Source organism: Anguilla rostrata, chromosome 13 (genome assembly GCF_018555375.3).
Source record: "Anguilla rostrata isolate EN2019 chromosome 13, ASM1855537v3, whole genome shotgun sequence".
Taxonomy (NCBI): Eukaryota; Metazoa; Chordata; class Actinopteri; order Anguilliformes; family Anguillidae; genus Anguilla; species Anguilla rostrata.
Genome location: NC_057945.1, coordinates 12,565,516 through 12,585,653, shown reverse-complemented (window position 1 = coordinate 12,585,653; position 20,138 = coordinate 12,565,516). Strand labels below are relative to the sequence as shown.

General features: G+C 45.2%; 2 protein-coding genes across 12 annotated transcripts in view; both read right to left on the bottom strand.

Annotated features, from left to right (window-relative positions):
• Positions 1-6,414, bottom strand: part of esyt1b (extended synaptotagmin-like protein 1b) — a 46,726-nt gene extending 40,312 nt beyond the window's left edge. For 3 of the 11 annotated variants that reach the window (XM_064305111.1, XM_064305110.1, XM_064305109.1), the window contains exons 1-2: positions 5,438-6,412; positions 1,820-1,861 (exon numbers count right to left, since the gene is read on the bottom strand). In XM_064305111.1, the coding sequence (XP_064161181.1) occupies positions 1,820-1,861; positions 5,438-5,821 (426 nt within the window). In that variant the 5' untranslated portion in view covers positions 5,822-6,412. Of the gene's footprint in view, positions 1-1,819; positions 1,862-5,437 lie in introns of all 11 variants that reach the window. The other 8 variants (XM_064305107.1, XM_064305108.1, XM_064305112.1 and 5 more) reach the window with 5 other exon arrangements.
• A 3,465-nt stretch (positions 6,415-9,879) lies between these two features.
• On the bottom strand, positions 9,880-17,833 carry LOC135238275 (zinc finger CCCH domain-containing protein 10-like). Its single transcript, XM_064306054.1, is given in 7 exon segments — positions 9,880-11,325; positions 11,826-12,239; positions 12,242-13,088; positions 15,122-16,328; positions 16,755-16,777; positions 17,589-17,615; positions 17,725-17,833. Coding segments are annotated over 3 exon segments (1,647 nt in total). The 5' UTR covers positions 12,962-13,088; positions 15,122-16,328; positions 16,755-16,777; positions 17,589-17,615; positions 17,725-17,833; the 3' UTR covers positions 9,880-10,812.
• Between the last annotated feature and the right edge of the window lie 2,305 nt (positions 17,834-20,138).

Below are 20,138 nucleotides of genomic sequence, written 5' to 3'. Positions count from 1 at the left end.
CAGGTTCAAATCCCAGTTGAAATAGCAGTTTTTGTCCTTTAGCAAGGTTTGCAGCTGGACCAGTATGGTTAAAACAAATGTACTATGCAACCAGTTAGCTAACTTGCATGAAAGCAACTGCACCAAAAACAGGTCTGCCATAAGCAAAGGTACACAAGTGTAAAGGCTTTCCATATTTGGTAAAAACAGTACTCATACTACTCATGGAGGGTCCCTTTATAACGGCAAATCAGTGAAGCTGCTGAAAACCACAAATGGTTACATGGTGCGTGTCAGGATGGTGAGTCAGAGGCAGCCAGGTCATGTGACAGGAAGCCTGGGGTGGCAGGGCTCACATAAAAAAAAAGTACAGCTCCTGCTGACCTGCCTGCAGAAAACTTTCATCAGTATCATCTTTGTCCGGGATTGAATTACAGAGAACACGTGTCTCTGCTATGAAGCTAATTTATAATTGCGGCAGCATTCTTCTATAGGACTATCTATGCTCATTCTCAACATATATTTGGTGAAAATATAGAACGACAACTCAAAGAATGTAATTTATTAATTTAGCCTTTATTCAGGACAAAAATTCCACTATGACTAGGTCTGTTTTCCACTGATGGTCAGCAGGGTAGCATATATGCAAACACATGAATAACACAAGAATATAAAGATATTTACACATACAAAGACAACATAAAAAATTACCAAGACAGCATTTATATATTGTGTTACATTGCCTCCGTCTGTGGGGAATCACTGTCATTGACTGATTGTGTGAGGGGTCTCCTTGACAACCATGACTCACAGCAACTGCAGGCTGGAAGAGTGCCAAGAACAGTAAGCCCCTCCCCTCACCTCTCCCCTCCCCTCTCCCTCTTCCCCCTTCTCCCACAGTGGCTGGATATAGTCCTGAGACAGCATCCGTGGCGACAGATGAAGGGGTTCTGTTTAATGTGCCCACTCCCTCCCAGATCCATTCCCCCTGCAGCCTCTCTACCCTGCCACTCCCTGGCTACCAGAAATCATAGCGCTGTGAGGACCGTGTGTGTGTGTGTGTGTGTGTGTGTGTGTATGTGTGCACATATTTTTCCTCCACACAAAGTCAGCCTTATTAACTAGTTTTAAGGTTTCATGTGTGCCAAAGGCAAAAATCTGGCCACACAAAAGGGCTGTTATAAAAAATGCATGTTAACAACACTACATACCAGACAGTAGAATGCATACACCCCAGTGCATATTTAAAGCTTTTGACATTTTGATTGGAGATTGATTGCCACTGTGAATAGACCTCTTTCCACCTCCTAGTGGCAAAATGTTGTTACTGCAGGACACAACTGTGGGAGCAGGCAGCAGGGCTGTGCTACGTTCACAACCAGGCTGCTTTTCTGGTAGACGTTCACCCCGTTAGGCTTACTGATTTACTACATATTTCACAACATAGATTCAAGCCAGGTCTTGAACACCTGCTTAATTCTTAATGTACTATAATAAACACCCCAAGGAGTCTCTGCTTCTACTACATGACCTGGCAAGCCACTCTGTCTCTGTTTAACACATATACTTCCACCTGATACAACCACAGAATTTACCTCTGTCTAATTTTCTCAGACATAGCCCAGTCCTGCAGAATTCAGCCTGATGTAGCATGTGCTTTATTTGTTCCTTTTAAAAACACAAACACCTCAACTGAATCCCACCTGAGCACCTCAAATCCCCCCATTTGAACCTCAATGTAATCCATCAATCCCCCCAATGCCCCCCCCCTTCCCTCTCCCCATTTTTCCAGACTGACCAGTGTTGAAGGGTAGCCCTAAAAAGGAGGCGAACACAGTACCTTGTTCAGCCATTCGACCTTCTCCACGTCGGGGAAATTGACCTGCGGGAAAAAAAGAACACGAGTCAGACGAGCAGCCTCACGGTCACGCACGCACACACACACAAGGCCGGCCCGTCGGCAGAGGCCAGCCGGGGCACCGTCGGGCCGACAGACCGAAGGCGAACAATGGGCCGAGTCACGACGACAGACATACAGTCAGACGCTTAACAACTGAGACCGCTCACCGTGCCAGAAATACACAGCGGGCAGAGCGGCTCCATTTTACACGCATGCCTTAAATAACACGCATTTCGCCACTCGTAATATACGTACGAAATGAACACAATGGGCTGTTTTTTTTTTTTTTGGTTTTATTTCACCAGACCAAGCCAGAGAGGCACGCCAGCGGAAATTCCTCTCTCCTCTTTACAGCTACACAGGGTTAAGGAATAAATAGCACGCGGTGGTAAGGTCCCAGTAATAGATTACATAAACCAAGAGAATGTGCGAGTGTCGCCATTTTGGGAGAAGCTATAAGAGATTATGTGTGAAGGCGCGAGGCGATATGCATCCGACAGAGCTCAGAAGCATGTTTCAAGTACAGTTAAGTAAAAATAAAAACGAAAAGTTGGTTAAAACGATTCAATTCCTTTCAAGTCTGCACAGAAGCAAAGTAAGGCCTTCCCCTCTCACTGTATCGAGAAAACCTCCCTTTCTTATCTGTATGTAGCACATTGGCGTATTGATCTTTTCCAGCGCGTCCGTTATTTGCAGGAGAGTGCTACACTGCGCTGTGATAGGCTAGGCTCTGGGACAGTACAGGCCTGAGGGAGAGCCAGCATAGACGTGATTAACTGTGCAGGTGTCACCCAGCACAGCAGCATGGCCCGAAACAGGAAGTGGGAAAGCAAACCCAAAGGAGGGGCTGAGTCTACAGTCTGTGGGCCGAGTGCAGAAGAGAGCGGAGGCTTCCTCTGCTCCCGAGACAGAAGGCTCCGCCCCTCTCTCCCTCAGGCTCTCTCAAACGGTCCAACACTGTTCTCTCTCTCTCTCTCTCACTGGTTTTTTGTTTATCCCCTCTGTCATCTTGTTGGTGATCTTAATGGCACTCTTTCACCACACCTTTCCTTCTGAAAATGCTCTATCACACATATACCACAACATCCCTCCCCCACCTCATGCTTAACCAAGCCATATAAGTCTAATATCAAGACCCAGGATGGAGGAGTGAGAGAGAAGCTAATATAGTAAGAGATGGACGCAGAAAGAATGGAGAGAGAGAGAGAGAGAGAGAGAGAGAGAGAGAGAGAGAGAGAGACAGACAGAGAGAGAGACAGAGAGAGAGAGAGATCCCCTGGACCAAGGCACACTCAGCTGCGTGGTATCTCTGGTATTGCTGAACCATACGACCGCCCACAGCAGGGCAAATACCAGCTTTAAGATAATCCCGTTTGCAACAAAATGTTTTTTTTCCTCAACTTTGCATTCGCCGTGATTTTGCATGGTGGAAGTCGTGGGAAAGGAATTCTGGGTACGCTACGGCTGGAGACAAAACAAGATTTCACCAGCTGCTTTTATGCTGCTTTGCCTCCATTCAGCTCAAAACGCATGACTGGTTATAAAAAGTCGGATCGTTTAAATACCCGTGTATTCATACATAAAACATATCTGCGTTGTTATAATGTTCCTGCTAACATCACTTGTAAAGTCAGTGAGGAATTCTTCAGACATTTTATCCAGTTTGAACTGATAAAACTTGCACAAACCAGTGCAGACTGTGTGGTATTAATACCACAGAGCTTACACGTTGTTGTCATATCATAAATGTAATCATTTGTATTGATTTAGCCGAATAAGAATAGTTGCAAAAGCATGGTTGAAAACCCTGCCCCAGACCCTGAATTGGTCATGCCCTTCTTGGTGGCTGATTACAGGTCCAATATACAAGATAGCATGCAGGTGTTAATGTATGCCTGGCTTCACAACTCACGTCCTAATGCTGTGTGAACATGATTTAACATGTATGCGCACTCACACTTGGACTGTGAATCCTGAGCCAAGAGGCCAATAAACTGCGTCAGTCTTATTCCCACTGGCCTTTACCTGAAAGGCCTCTCAAATATGGTAGCCTGTGCCCAGCCAGATCTCAGCCAGGCCTGGCTAACAAGCTTTTCCAGCTTTTCCACTGCACAACCATGGCTGCAACATGTGGCATGGACATGTAATTATTTTGCAAAAAAAAGCTAGCCAACATTAAAAAATTTCTACTCTCATGCTATGATTATTAATTATTGCGGTTAGCAAGAGTGCCATGTCATTTTTTGCACAAAACATTTTCGTCTATTGTAGACAGCTGCAGCTATCACTCGCCCCTATATAATGAGGGAGAAGACTGAATGATCTTGAATGAGTGTGCTATCTTTTCATAGCTTAGCAGCCAGCTCACAGTTCAGAGTAATGAGCCCCTGCCTCCTGACTGCACTGGCATTGACCGACCCAACGGCTAACCCCACCCCTCAGCTTCTGAGTGCCAGGTTTTCATGGCTGGTTGTCGCTCGACTTGTCCGGGAAAAAAAACATGGGAAAACAGTACTGCGGAGGCAGCCAGTTCTTGCTCAATGGTGAAAAAAGAACTTGAAGCACAAGTGTTACACAAACGTGTGAATATATGAATGGCTCTAGTTGGGCTGTGAAACAAATGGTGCCAGATTGATCCAGCTTCTTTCTCCTAGTGTGAGAGGCCAAAAATTGTGCCTGTGAGCGCTCTGAGCCAGGTTATATTGACAGAGCGCAACGTGTTCAGTTGCAGGAAGATTCCATGGTTTGATCAATACTGCAGACCGCAGAAGATGCAGCACTGTCACAGGATCAAGGGGGTGGAGTCAGATGTGAGCAAACAAATGGCGCAACTGAGTTCATCCAGATATAGGCTATCCACATGTTTCCGTCTATCGCATTCTATGTTATTATTAATTGTCTCATGATTACCCATCTCTTTAGAGAAAGACTAAATGTTACATTAGGTACAGTCCAGGATTTTTCAGTTTAACTGTGAAATAAGTCTGTCCCATATGTGGTTCTTCCCTTAACCCTTTAAGAAGGGAGAAATATATGATTAGATTGCTCTTAACTGCGCATTCTAATGCTGATTTAACAATCACTAGTGGTAACTGAAAGCAATGGAGTTCTAGAACACTAACTTAGAACTATTCCAGAAGAAAACCCCACTCTTTAGAGGGTTAAATACCTAGATTCCTGTTTTATAGAACTTGTGTTTTGTTAGATGTCTTTAGACACGGGGGCGGGGATGGGTGGGTGCTTGGTATGAGTTCGAATCATATACCATAAACACAAAAGCGCAAGATCCTGCTTTGCCACAGAACGAGGAAGTAAAATCGAAGGCATGCAATATTGGAGTCTGACAGGCAAACCGATAACGGAATTCAACACTATATTTAGCTACGTTGGGCGTGTCTGAGGGTAGCCTATGCCTAATGCGATTTCATAAATGCGCGATATATATCATGCAGCAATTTAACTATTGAACTTGGGAGCAAGTTTGTACGTGAACACTGAGATGAAACAGAAAACTTACCACTCAAAACATATCGCATATAAAATTTTACAATCCCTTACCCATGCAGGTAAATCCCGTTTACTCTTGAGCATTTTGGAAGAGGTGAATTCTTGCTCGTTGTCCTGTAACTGCATAGCGGACTTCAGGCGTGCCAGCTTGGCATCTCGTGTGTGTTTCCATCCCGAATAGACCATGAGTCCGCACATAAACAAACTAGTACTAATCCTGTAGTACCCTGCTAGATACACGGGCAGTAATGCACCGAGACACTTCCCGAATGTCCAGAGGATAGACACCGCGTTTATTCCTGGAGGTTTGGAAGGCTGCATATCCCCGGAATCTGGTGCGTCTGCCCTAGACTGGGCCGAGTCCGCAGGCTTCGAGACTTTGCGTCCGCATGGCGCTGCATCCCCACTCGGCATCGTAACGGGTTTCTTCTCCATGATTTTCACTTCTCTGTCCTTCCTTTATACATAAAGTTTCACTCAAGAAGAACCTACGCGCAGTTGAAACTTTGTTTTCCTTTGTTTGATTTGCTTTCTACTTCTAACAGCATTGACAAAGATGAAAACCGACTACGGTTTTTTTAATCGACCGAACAATGCGTCGCAGCTCAGTGAAGCACGGTGCCAAAGTTGTGTGGCATAGGCAGACCGATACAGCAATGATTGTTTTTTACTATTTGTCACGAAAAAGTTCTATGGTACCCTATTTTCATACGCCTACAGTTTCCTTCCTTCCAAAAAAGGACTCTAAAAGCCCGGAGTTACGTATCCAGCGCCGTCGGAATGGCTTTATGGAAACACGCCCAGCAGTGTGCAGACGCGGCGCAGTTATGCAGTACTTGTCTCACGACTTCTTATGGCAGACGACCTTCACGGATGCTGTTGCTTGCGTTGGAGAGAAGTAGCCTATCTCAGCTCTTGACCAGTCATGAGCGGACTGGGATGTTAAAGAGGCGGTGGGGTTCGGGGAAGCCGCAAAACGACTGCCGTAGGCGATACCTTTTCGTGAACAATCTCCCTTCTCAAACTCTTTCAATTCGGATTGCTTTGTCACCATTGTTCCACTTACTTGTTTAGACAGGATTTAGGCTTTACGTTGGTTTATTTTATTTTATTTTAAGTAATTGCGAATATGACGTCATTTGATAAATAGCTCCAAAAAAGATATAGCAAGTAGACTAGGTAAAGCTGTGTCCTCCGGAAAAAATAAAATAAAATAAAATAATATACAACACACACACACACACACAATATATATATATATATTAATATGTATATTTTTGTTTTTTTTATTTGTAAATTAGAAACCACCAGAACAAATGGAGGCCTTTCAAGAGAAAGAATCTTTAGTTCTAGAACCATTTCAAATGTATTAGTATTATTCTAGGTCTATAGCCTAATTCTTTTTTTATTTTTTTTAAAACATGTTCTGTATAACCATTCTGCACTGCAGACTACAAAAATGTGAATATTCACGGAAGTTTTGTATTATTAAAAACTTTGTAAACTGAGCACAAAAGCAAAAAATATGGTTAAACTCTCAGCTACAAATAACTCTACAATAACCATTTTAATTGTAGAACAAAAGTTAAAAGTTTGAAATAACTTAAGTATATATTTCATATTGATGTTTGAAATGACTTGGTGTAGCGTTTTTATGGGAACACAAAAGGTTAGCAACAGTAACCATATGAAACCAGGGTCTGTTGTGTCCGCCATGGTGTGTGGACAACGATCTGTTACAAAGTAAACACATGTTATGTAAGCTGTCCCAAGTTCACAGGGCCATGCGCCACGAAAGTACTGCCCAGTAGTGATCACATGACTGGCCTCATCCAATTCCCCCTAAAGACAGCCAAAATTAATCAGAAACACACAAAGACAGACCAATTTGATGTCACATACTTTCAGGCCAGCAACCACAGAATGAAAAACTTACACAGCCAGTCTAGCTTTGTGTCTGAACAAAGGGCAGTGCATTCAAAGGCAGCCAAAGGTGCTACCAAACAATCCCCTCCAAGAAAGATCAGCACATGCTGATGGATACAGGACACCACAGAGAACAAGAAGCAGTTTAACCCCCCCAGTCTGTTGGTATATGTCGTGTTTACCCAGGGTGGAATTCTTTACAGCCAACAGTAAACCCTTTCCAAAGCGATATAATGTAAATATAAATTATTAAAAGCATGAAGTGGTCAATAATGTGTTGTGGTTATTTTAAGATGAGTTATTTCTATACAGATTACATGGTGCAAATCAGCAAGGGTAGCATTTGTAGCTATGAGGCACTGTGTGGTTCTCTCCTCAGAAGTGCACCATGTGCAGTCTGAGGCTGTAACCGTTTTCAGGCTAGTCATTGCTGCTTATGACACAGCAGAAAATTCGGTGCCGCAGCAATACAGGCACTTTGTTTCTCCGTACAACAGATGGGGAAAAACACACGTGCACACACACTCGGCCTGTATAGGACACCTGCTAGGGGGCACTAGCAGCTAAAAGACCTGCAAAACCTGTCTTTTTAAAAGTGCTTGTGTAAAATAAATCAAATTAGCTAGTTTTCACTCCAGCCATTGCACAGTAACGATGTCCGGTGACTGCAGTAAGCTCAGAACCACAGGCAGCCACTACGCAAGTTCAGCCCGCTCAGCTAAAGCCCAAGATCCCCGGGCGAGGAGACCAATCACACCTTTACTGTCTATCAAGGGGTGACGTCACATTCTACAGTGGACATTCATGTGCCAGCTTCTGCACCCTACAAACCACACAGTGTGCTACAGGGCACCAAGTGCCTCCATTTTGGGAATGTTGTGTCTCTCACTGAAGACTACAGGTAACCTTTAAGCAGCAACGTTAATGTTTAGGCGTGGGGTGACCCCAGGAAATCTGCGCCCCAGAATACTGGAATGCTTCAGCTGACACTTCACGCAATCGTTTCCATACCTCGAAGAAGCATTATATTTGGAGAGGGACACCAATTTTTCCTAGTGTAAATTTTTAGCTCTTTGAGGCCACAAAAATTAAGACCCATTGAGGGCTACTGTATCAGGGTGAGCTGCAGCAGGTGTCTTGAAAACTTGCAAAATCTCAGCAAGTACAGACAGTACTCTGGGTAAGTGGGAACATACTGTGCCTTAATTTTATTTTTGGGCGAACAGTCGATTTAAGCCCTCTCTACACCAATGGAATGAAGCCAATAGTTTCACACAGCAGTACAGCGACAGCCACAGTCTACTGAACATGTATAACCAGAAAGAGCGATGCAGAGGTTATATCCTTCAGCCATTAGCACCTGTGCCAGAAAGCACAATTCATCCATCCATCATCTTTACCTGATTACCTGATTACAATTACCTGATCCCTGGTCAGGGTTGCGGGAGGTGCAGGAGCCTGTCCCAGCATGCATTGTAAGAGATGCAGGTATACACCCGGGATGGTTTGCCAGTCCACAGCAGGGAAGCACAATTCAGTAAGTTTCATATACTAATCACAAAAAGCATTCTTAATCAACTTAATCAAAATGAAAGCATTTCTGAATAAGACACCAATCACTAATTATATAACAGTATCACAGAATAGTCCAAAGAATGTCCTAACCTCACGGTACTGTGAGCCGTACTAGGTTGAATGATGTCCGCAAATAAGGAAGTCTAATGCAATAAAATCAAATCTGATCAAATCTATTTGATCAAATCTTCCGACACAGTTCGGTGTTGGAGGTTTGCCACATCAAATGGAAGGGGAAGAGAAATGGATTACAGTAGAGGGAGGCAGGAGGAAGAGTCCAAGCTGAGGGCGCTGCAGGATTTTTAAAAAAAAACCCCACTGCAATTCGGCAGTTGGCGAGTGTTGATGGGGAGTTTCGGACGGGGGCAGCTGCCGCGCAGAAAGCTTCGGCGTAAACCACGCGGCTGCGCCACAGCTCGGCACATGGCTCAGACACGAGCCCGGGGGGGGCAGCTGCAGCCTGCACAGGACAAAGGAACAGACCCGCTTGTGACCTGGACATTACAGCTGGTGAGAGGCCTGTTCCTCCCGCCCACAACCTTAATTCTGCAGCTGGTGAGAGATGCATCTTATCAGCAAGCCCTGCTACCGTTTGTTTCACAAAGGTGGGTAAAAACCAATTAAAAACCCAGCTGGGCAGGTCTGCAAGAGAGCGGTGGCGACTCAGCAGTTTCTCTTCTCAGCAGTTACAGCTTCACTGTAAAGCAATTTCAGAATATGATACTGAAGGTGCCACATAAATGCAATCCTTTATTGTAATGTCATTTATTTATTTTTACTCTCATTAACAAAGCACAATGTGATCTGCAGAGTCACTTTAGTGGGCATTTCAGATATCTACCACTCAAGACTCAAGGGTGGGATTATTTTAGCTGGAAGCTAAACAACAGACCTCAGATTACTTCTCGATACTCTGGTTCCGGCGAACGGGTCGGCCTGTGCTGGCAGCTAAAATCACGGCGAGAGTTTAAGAAAAAAAGATAAAACAGTCAAACAGTGTCTGATATTTTAATGAGATGCCCTAAAGGAAGCCCCAAGACCACACGAGTGTGTCTTCCAGCTGCAGGTTCATGAAATTCAAACAATATTTTTTACAGACACAAGAAATGAACTAAGTAAAATAGCAAAGGCATTGTCTCGAGGGACACACGGCCCTCGTATAAACGCTATGCTCCGGTCCTGGAGCCCAAACTACACAACCGTCCCAAACCCTGGGGGCGACATGCCCAGCTCTCATCACATCACCTCATCCCCACACTCCCCCCCCCCTTCCCCTTGTTACAGGTCAGCACCTTTTTTTTTTCTTTTAAATGATGGACTACAAGGGGGAAGGACAAAATGATAGGTGATAGGCAGTATTTGCTTCGCTTTGTTGTTGTTCTTTTTTTGTGTGCAAAATACAGTTTGTTTACACAGGTGGGACCTTTAAAAAACATAACATTCAACAAACTTTTAAATTCCTTTCTGTCCACTGGCATCCAGGCTTTAGAGCACAATTCTCTGTACAAACATCTATTTCACATATCGGACATTTGCAGATCCTTTGGTGTCTGCGGTTAGGAGGGAAAGTACCCCGAAAATACTTTGCAAGCCTACAGAGTGAGGAGTGAACAGCGGCAATAATGTCTCTCTTTAGTGATAATGCCCAGAGCGGAGATGCAAGACAGCAAGAGCTGCGTTAAGTCACCTCTCCTCACCACCCTCACTACACCCCCCCGACCCCCCCACCACAGCTCTAGTGTGTGTGGTGGACGGTGGTATTTCTTAGTCACTGTACCACTGAGGTCTCCTATTCTGGTCAATAAGAGAAGACATGTATCAGTGGAGGGGAGCAGAGAGTGCACCATGTACATGGAGACCCCTTTAAGTTGCTGCCTGAAAGGATGACCCCAGTTTCTGCCTGTAGTCTCTGGGTCCCCAGTGACTCAGTGTGGTAGAGTGGTAATGCGCATGCTCTGGCTGGCAATGGGGTACGACACCATGGGCGTGGTGGCGTGGCTCATGGTGATGCCCGGCAAGGGCTGGGCCATGGACACGGCCACGGGAGCCACGGAGACGGCCACGGGCGCCATGGAGACGGGCGGCGCCATGCCCTGGGCGATGGTCTGGGCAAGGGCGGCGGAGAGCGGCGCGATCTCGGGGTTGAGGTGTGGCGGGGGTGCGGTGGGCGGGGCCGCGTTGGAGGGCGGGGCGGGGGGCGCCCCGGCGGGGGCCACCAGGTCCTGCTGGGTGACGGGGCGGGGCTGCAGGCCCGCGCTGCTCAGCGTGGTGTGGGTCTGGGCGATGCTGTGGTTGTAGGAGCTGACCGAGCCCACGGGGGGCACCAGACTCTGCTCGGAGGGCGCCGGCGTGGAGGACAGGGTCATGACCTTGGCCTGGCTGCGGAACTGGGCGTTCTGCTCCAGCAGGACCTCGTTGGTGGCGATGAGGTTAGAAACCTAATGTGCGAGAGGAGACCAGGACAGGGGGGCAGAAAAAGAAAGAAACCAAATGACATCACTAGTATGAGCAGTTTCAAGAAAAAAAAAATTTTCTTAATTTTTTTCATATTGTAGCTCAATTGTTTCCCTAAACCAAGAAACCTAGCATCATCAATTTGATACAAAACGCAGAGATAGTCGAGTGTTTTGCTAATAATAATGAAGCAACAAACTAAAGATCATCAAAACTTCTGAAAACTGAATAAAGCTGCATGTTGAAAGCACTGGACCAGACAATTTTATTGTATTCATATGGATGCCCATTGTCTGCATCTGCACACAGTACATCCCTATATCTCCATACATTGCAAATCTCTTGCTTGTTTTTAAAAGGTCAATTTGCCAATTTTTCCTACTCTATGTATAATTTACTTGCCCGTTTGCCATCTACTCTTCAACCACTTACCAATATCTACTACAATTTTATTTCTCGCTTGTTTTAGCTGTTGTTTACTCACCTGTTTTTTTAGATCCTCCACCCTTTTCCTCAGCAGAGTGTTCTCCTCCTCCAGAAACCTGTAGTCCAGGGGGCGGGGCGGGAGGGCGGTCTGCACCCCCAGTTCATAGTGGCCCCCACCCCCACCGTCAGCCAGCCGCAGCCCATCCAGCCTCCGCCGCTTCAGCTGCAGGGTGGCGTGGTCCACAGGGGCCTCCAGGGGCCCCGCCTCAAACAGCCCTCCCTCAAAGAGGGGGTCGTACACCCCGCAGGGGCCCCGGTCGAACCGCCGTGGCCCCGGGGGCCCCATGGAGAGACAGCCCCCTAAGCCGACGCCGACGCCGCCCCCGCCTCCCCCCATCATCCCCGGGTCCCTGCAGCCCCCCAGACTCGGGCACCCCATCCCCAACCCCATCATGTTCCCCCCTCCCCCTCCCCGACCAGCCCCGACATGCTCCCGCCGACGCCCCCGCAGCCGACTCCCCCGCCCCCGACGCTGGCCATCCCGCCCCCGCCCTGCCCCATGCCGCCGCCCACCCCGACCCTGACCGGCTCGTACTCGTAGTCCTTCCTCACGTGGCGGAACTTGCACTTGTTCCCGCGCTGGCACTCGCCCTTCAGGAAGTCCCTGCAGAGGGGCACCTCGCCGCGGCTCAGGGGCAGGTCCGTGGGCGACAGGCCCATGCCGGCCGCCACCTTGCCCCGCAGCCGGAGGGGGAGCTCCCCGGTCTTCTTGTAGTAGTCCTCGTCCTCCTTGGAGCCGTGGACGAAGCGGCAGTTGACGCGGGAGCACTCCTTGTTCTGGTGGTCGTGGCAGAAGATGAACTCGTTCTTCTGCACGCCCAGGTCGGGCACCTCGTTGAAGTCCGGGTGCCGGAAGCGGCAGCGCTTCCCACGCTTGCACACGTTGCGCAGGAAGTCCCGGCAGACGCCGTCCAGGCTCAGACCCCCGAAGCCGCTCCCGTTCCCCAGCGCTGCGCCCCCTCCCATGGCCCCGGAGCCGGACCCACCCCCTGACCCGGATCCCCCTCTGCCGTCCCCTGCTCCCCCCACTAGCCCCGCCCCTGCACCACCTTCTTCCCCGACGCCAACGCCCCCTACTCCACCGCTGCCTCCCCCACTGCTACCTGACAGGTAGGCACTGTCACGATCAGGCATGGCGCTTGGCCCCGCGCAGTGGGCACACAGCGGACATGTGGGGCGTTTTGTCCGCCTGGTTCAGTTAACAAAGATGATGCAGCTTGTGCTCCTCTGCAGTGCTTCTGTTCTTCGTCTGTCCTGGCACCTGAGGAAAAACACAGCCCCACACCACACCTTTCAGCAAATCATTTCAGTATTTGCAGAAAGCTCCAAGCCATACAGCTGAAAAATACAAAATGCAGTCAAATGTCTTGGAAGTTAAACCTATCCTTTTCTGAATTAGGGGTGCGCTGTGATTGTTGCTAGGCTCATGTCGAAGCCATTCCAAGTAGTTTTTTTGCAGGCTTAGCTATCTGCAACAAGTATCTGCAACCCTGCAAAATGCCCGGTTCCCCAACTCGCCTGAGATAAGGGTGACTGCAAACAAGTAACAGAAAATGGCTAACGTTAGCTTCCTAAAACTGTCCATGTCGTTGGACGAATCTAGTGTTAATTGGTTTGTGAGCAAGATAATTACTGTTAGCTAGCTGTCTTAGCTACAGTAAATTACGGTTTAAAATGTACATTTTCCATATTGGTTCATTTTCCCTCACCCACAGTTCATTTAACGTTGATATTAGCAGATGCTCGGTGTCACGTGTCATATTAAATATGCGCACTGCTGCCAAACTCCATTTACTTTAAGTGAAATTTAGTTCAGCATTGACGCGTTAGCAGGAGAAATTCATGAGGCTATCAGAAGCTATGAACAATCTGCACGGCACCTTAACCTTGTAAGTGGTAGGCCAAGGCGCCAAGAAAATGAGTACAAAGAAAGCTAGCATGGTCGCTTGAGATCTATTGTAAAGCTACAAAAACTATGTAGCCTTGGTTTTACATGGCTAGTTAACATGCCCTTATATTTTAGTCGCATGTTTGACAATGCGTGTGACGTTACTTCCTTAGCAGTAAGGCTGGCTAGCTACGAATATATGTGATACAGCTAGAGTCAGCTAACGTTACAGTAAACATCGTAGTAAATAAACAAAACCCAATGTTAGATAAATCTACCCACATCCTGTGAGATTCGCTTGTTAGTTAGACATCCATTAATTACCACTAAGAAAGCAAACCCGTGTTTACCAAAGTTAGTTTAGCTAGCTTTTTTTCACCAAAACCGGCACACCGAATTGCTAGGTAGTTTGGAATGTAGCTTTTTATTTATAAATGCTGCGGCCCGTGCACGTTGCGGTCCTTGTCGCTACCATTACATTTGCTAGCTTGCTACTCAGCCGTCAATCAACTTACCTGCAAAAATTTACTAATTTAACTTGCCCCAAACATGTATCTGTCCGTCTGGTATGCAGTTGTTTCGAATTTCATCTTGTTGGATCGATTATTATTTCTTTAGAACCATGGCATAGACTACATTTCAATAAGGCGCAGCTAGCTTGGTTTCTCAATAGCTTAAAGGCCACACGGCTAAGCACAACAACGCGCAGCAATAGGACATCAGGTCATACGATAAGTAGAAGAGATTTAGTATACCACCCACCAGAGACAGGCTCCAGTACTGCAAAGAAACTAACAGTACGTAAATTTTCGGGTAAATTGGGGAGACATTTGGCTAATAGTTTTGTTTTTTGAAAACATATTCAAACAGATGTTTGTGGAAGCAAACCCACACCCCATTCAAAAATCAATTAAATTTTTATGATCCATGTATGGCAAATGCCTACACATCATATCGGTGTTCCTCAAAAACCAAGTCACAAGATCCAGGGTTCACTAGTAATGTATTGTTTGCATGCAGTTTCTCAACCTTGTGGAAAGAGTACTGTTGGAGAAAATAAAATGCGGAAGAAATGGCAAACTGTTTCATGGGTCCTCAAAACTTGAAAAGGGCAAGAACTGGGAACAGACCTGGGTAGCCAGTCTTGTTCTCCAAATGCCTTTAATATGAATCATTTACCAGCAGTTTTGCACAATATCTGAATACTCCCCTGTATACCAAAATATCATACCAAACGTATCCATTATAAATGGGTACAGAACAAAAAGTTACAGCGTGAGACTACGCAAAATATTTAATATCTACACCAAAAGCTTAATGAAATTTGATCAGAAACACTGCTTACCATTTACTCCAATGTTTAGGCATTTCCCTCATTGTCAAAACCACAAAATCAGTATACTTACATATCCCCTATGCTTCTAACAGAAGTTGAATGTGTAGGCAAATCACTTGAGCCATGCAAGAATATTCCCCTAGATTACCCAAGCATGAGCGTATCAAACGGAATCCCAAGGGCGCCGCAGTGCCTGTAGAGTTTTGTGGTTTCCTTTCAATCAGCTGCCAAGGCCTTGAGAACAAGGTGTGCAGATTCCTTAGCCAATCGACTTAAACCACTGGTGACAAAGACACCTTGAAAACCAGGAGACAATGCAGCCCTCCGAGACTGGAGTTAGGACACCAGTACCTTAGCATTTAATTGTTTTGCTGTATTAAGACTACGGAGAACGAAGGACTTTTTTTGCAGAATTTTACCCGACTGACAACTTAGAGCTTAAACCTTAGGAGCAACCTTTTTCCAATGACTAAATCCCAGAAATGGAACGGTTTGCTTGCTGATAACAGCAGAGCAGGGTGTAATTTTACAAAGCCCCACTTCTCATCTGCCCATCTTCCCTGAGCAGCCGATATTGGTCACACGCAATTTGGACTGATACCTTATGAAATTTTAACACGCAGCATAATTAAAATGACTGCTTGGTTTCTCAAAGTTAAACCTTAGCAAGCAGGAAAGATTCCAATTTCACTGGCATGACAGAATATTTACAGAAAATCCTGCTTCTGTAGTAGCCTTTCAGCAAGTAAGATTAACAGGAGAGAAAATGTATACCCCTTAACTGTTCCAAATCCCTCCAACTTTTAGTCCTCAGTAAGCACCAAGTTTGAGATGAATCAAGTTTAGGTATCCATCTACTATTACCAGAACATCCTTATGCTCGATGTTTTAAAAAAGTTGGTATAACCTGACATTAAACACAAAGACATACAAGAATGATTTGTAACCAAAAAACATTTAATTGAGGTCTTCCAAACAAAGCAGCTGTGCCGGGCAAGTTAACAGTCCAGAGCGCCACGCGGAGAAGCGCCGTGTCCTTGGTCTTCGTCACCGAACTCACGTCACCAGGCAGGACCAACAACCGGGCAGGGGGCAGGGTTGCGGCCTTCCCTCTGCAACAGTGAGGCCCGTGGTGGAGACGGCAGGGTGGGGAGGCCGTCCTAGGCAAGCCACACGGATGACGGGGGCACAAAGAGCAGGGAAGGGTCACCACAGCTGCAACGGAGGGGCCAGTTTACTTTGACCTCTGCCTCATCTTTCGCCTCTTGCGCTTCAGCCTGTAGAGGAAAAGGGAATGATGGGAACAGATGCAAGCTGTACTTCTAGGTTTTCAAATGGCTGCAATGTCTGGAGGTTAAAGCAGGGGGTCCCAACCCCAGGACCTGGAGAGCTATGGGGCCAGTTAAGTTTTATTTCAGGATTAAAATTGGCAAACCAACTTAAGAAATTAAGTGCAGAGTAAGAAATCCATACCACCAATATCAATCTGAGGCCCTTCAGAGTTGGGAACCCCTGAACTACATGGGTTAACCATTACTGATCTGATGAAACCAAATATACATGCAGTAGACAATACAACTTAAACACAGTATATATTAATCCTAACTGAGAAAATTACAAGCCCTGCAGTATCTTTCACAAGATTACTCTTGAAAATCTACAGCACAACCCTAGTGCACCAACTGTTGGGGTAGAAATCTTACCTGCGCATACGCTTCTTCCTCCACTGCAAAAGAAAATGGTTTTAAATAGCGGTTATGCACACAATGCAGAGGGAACACAGTCCTGCACAACAGCAAGTGCTTGGCTCAAATGGTTGGAAGCTTCTACAAAACTGGTGCATTCCGATTTGATTCAAACTTTTCAGGTACAGGCAACATGTGGGCAAAGCCAAACTAGTTCCCACTGCTGTTTGAGAACAGTGCATACAACTTGGCAAACGTATAAATTGTCATCATTCAATATTGTCGAACGTAGATACCCCGTCTGGCGAGTGTAACGCTAGTGCGTATACAAAAGCTTCCAAATGTGTGTCTTATCGTAAGTAGCCGGGGCAAGTTAGGCCACAACCGGAACACAAACAAGCATGACTGATTCTACCACGAGTGACGCATAAGACACAAACCAGTCTATGCATTACCACACACAGTAAGAAAACAATTCTTACAGTAAATTTGTCGAGTGAAAAGCTACGGCAGCTTTTCTTTTCATTACTCGAGCCAACTTACAATATATAAAATTGGCTAGCAGTTTTGTTAACGTTAATCTGGTGCAACGATTTTCTTACAGGAACACAAAATGGATGCCATGCCGTATCGCTTCCAGTCCAGCAAACTTGCAAGCTCAAATACCTTCCTAGACAACGAATATTAGTATAGAACAAGAGCCTAGCTAAATAATGTTGACACTGGCAATTAAAGTTCTAAAATCTGTATATTCTGAAACATGTATTGTAATAAAACATGACTGTCTGACGAGTGAGTAGCGCGCTTTGCCGCATCATGTCGCAGGACATTAGTTTATTTGCAGAAGCTTACCTTTGCTCTCATTTTGTGGAGATTGGTCTAAAACAAAACAAAATATCACATGCGTTAAAAGATGCAAAGGATGGTTTTAACAATTTGTTGGATTGATATGGATATAGTTAGAAGCAACAGAACAAGCATTCATTACCTTTCTAAGATGGCACCAACTCCAAGAGGACGTGACGACAGAAGGGGTGGGTATTTATTAAGTCATATTACGTCACACACGAGCACTTACGCCGTGGCCCTATAGGAACTGTAGTTTTTGCATTGGGTTACCCTTCCAGCCAGGGGTGTCTAATCTTATCCGAAAACGGCCGGTGTGTGTGCAGGTTTTTTGTTTTAGCCCAGCACTACAACACCAATTAATCAATCAATTAATTAATTAACCATGGTCTTCGTTCGAGAACTTGATAAGTAGAATCAGGTGTCTTAGTGCTGGGCTAAAACAAAAACCTGAACCACACAAGCCCTTTTATGATAAGATTGGGGACCCCTGTTACAGCCCGACATGTTAGTATGTTTCATTTAGATTTTTCATCTAAGGTTCACAAATTACAAATAAGACTAGTGCAAGTTGCATACTAAGCAATAAAAGGAAATGAACCACATACACTCAGGCACGTTTTTGTACTCTATTTTTTTTAATCAATCAGAAAAATATGCATATTCCACAACACATTGTATTTATGGCTATGGTGACACGTAAGAAGATTGGGACACTATCTGGTACATCCAGCTAAAGCACTGGCACTCTTTGAAATGATCCAAATTAGGCAATAAAATGTGCAACAATGATGTGCTCTTTGACTTGTAACCAAACTATACATATACTTTTTTCTGACGATGCATGTAATACGAGTGGCTTATAACTTTTACATGTTGAATGGACAATTGTATCTGTAGATGTAACATTTTAACAGAGAAAGAGTTTTGCTGTCGTATAGTGGTTAACAAGTTCATTCCAAAGTATAAAGATAGCATTCCCTGTCTTTCAGGTGCAAAGGCATGGGTCTGCCAGAAAAGCAAGTTAATTGTTAACTTAGATATAGGCCTGGATTTAATATCTCTTCTTAACAAAGCAAGTGTTGCTTTTTTCTTCATAAGACATGGTGGAGTCACTAATCTTTAATCTTTATTTTGAGGAAAGTTAAGGGAAAATCTTGATTGAATCCAGTCCATAGTGCTGCTAACTGTGAAGAAGATTTACCTTGCCCTGCAAAAATAAAATCAAACATTTGATAAAGATGAGAAAGATTCTGAATAAAATAAATAATAAAGGTAATGAGCTATATTTTAATCTCAAAAAATGGGAAAATTTTATTTGTATGCTAATATAATTGAGCAGATTAAAAGATTTTGTTTATAAAGTAATATATTTTTTCGAAGAAGATATGTCAAAATTACTCACGCCTGTAATCATTTTTTTTATGTAATCCAACAAATGTAAGTTGCAAACAAATTTTAATAAAACAAAGATAGCCCTTTTCCATTATGAGGTAATATTTTAAGAAGTAGAAAAATATTTACCAAGAAAATACCAAACTTTCTCTCCCTTTATGATGTAGGTCTAGAGGCATGTGCCTTGATGTGTATTTATATGATTGTACCTACATACACCTATCTCTTTAGGTGCATTCTTGCCATGTTTATAAGTTGCTTTGTTAAAAATGTCTGCCAAATGACAAAAATTTGGAATGAACAAACGTAGAGAATTTTGGCTTCACCTAGTTTATCTGGTTTATGTTGGTTTCCTGCTCTTCTTCTTGTCAGTTTTAGACAGGAGCTGTACTTTTGTGGTTGGATCTTCCGGATTGGTCAATAACAGCCATAGCCTGCCTCCTGATCGGCCCACCTGGCCCCCTCCCCCCAGCAGATCTCCACTGGCAGGCAGTGAGGCTGCTCTTGGTTCTCAGCACCTGCATCTGGTTCCTCATGGGTCCGGATGGCAATGAGGACGGACCTCTCCTTATGCGCTTCGCGGCCCATCATAGCGTCTCCATTGGCTTCTGAAGCCACTGGTGTTGGGCTGCCTCCTCCGCGGTCATGCGCTCAGAAGGGTCCCACCTGGATGGCCCCAGACACACAGAGTCAGTGTGCTTGGGCACGGGTTCCAGGAGCAATGGCCTATTGACCTGACAGTGACACTCACAACATCGGTTTGTCTTCAGTGTGATAAGGCAGACCAGACACAACACGTACACAAGACAGCGCCTCATGAAGTCCAAAAATAGCGAATCCACGTTCTTCAAAACGCTGGTCAGTTCTCTGGAGTTAGCTGGCTTTCTTGTGAGGTTTTTTGGCTGGCCCTCAGAATCTGTACACACATATAAAAACCATCAGTTATCCCTAAATTTACACAGATTATTGAGTAAATTCATTGGATTCACATAGTGCCATTTCCAGTATTTGCTGCCACACAGTCTTATCATGAGGACATTGAATATATTGACATGCGCATAAGGATCCCGCGTGTGGGAGATTGGAGTGACCTATGGAAATAAGTAGTGCTTAATGTTGTGGTGAATAGCCATAGCAAAGTTTTTACATCCCAAACCAGAT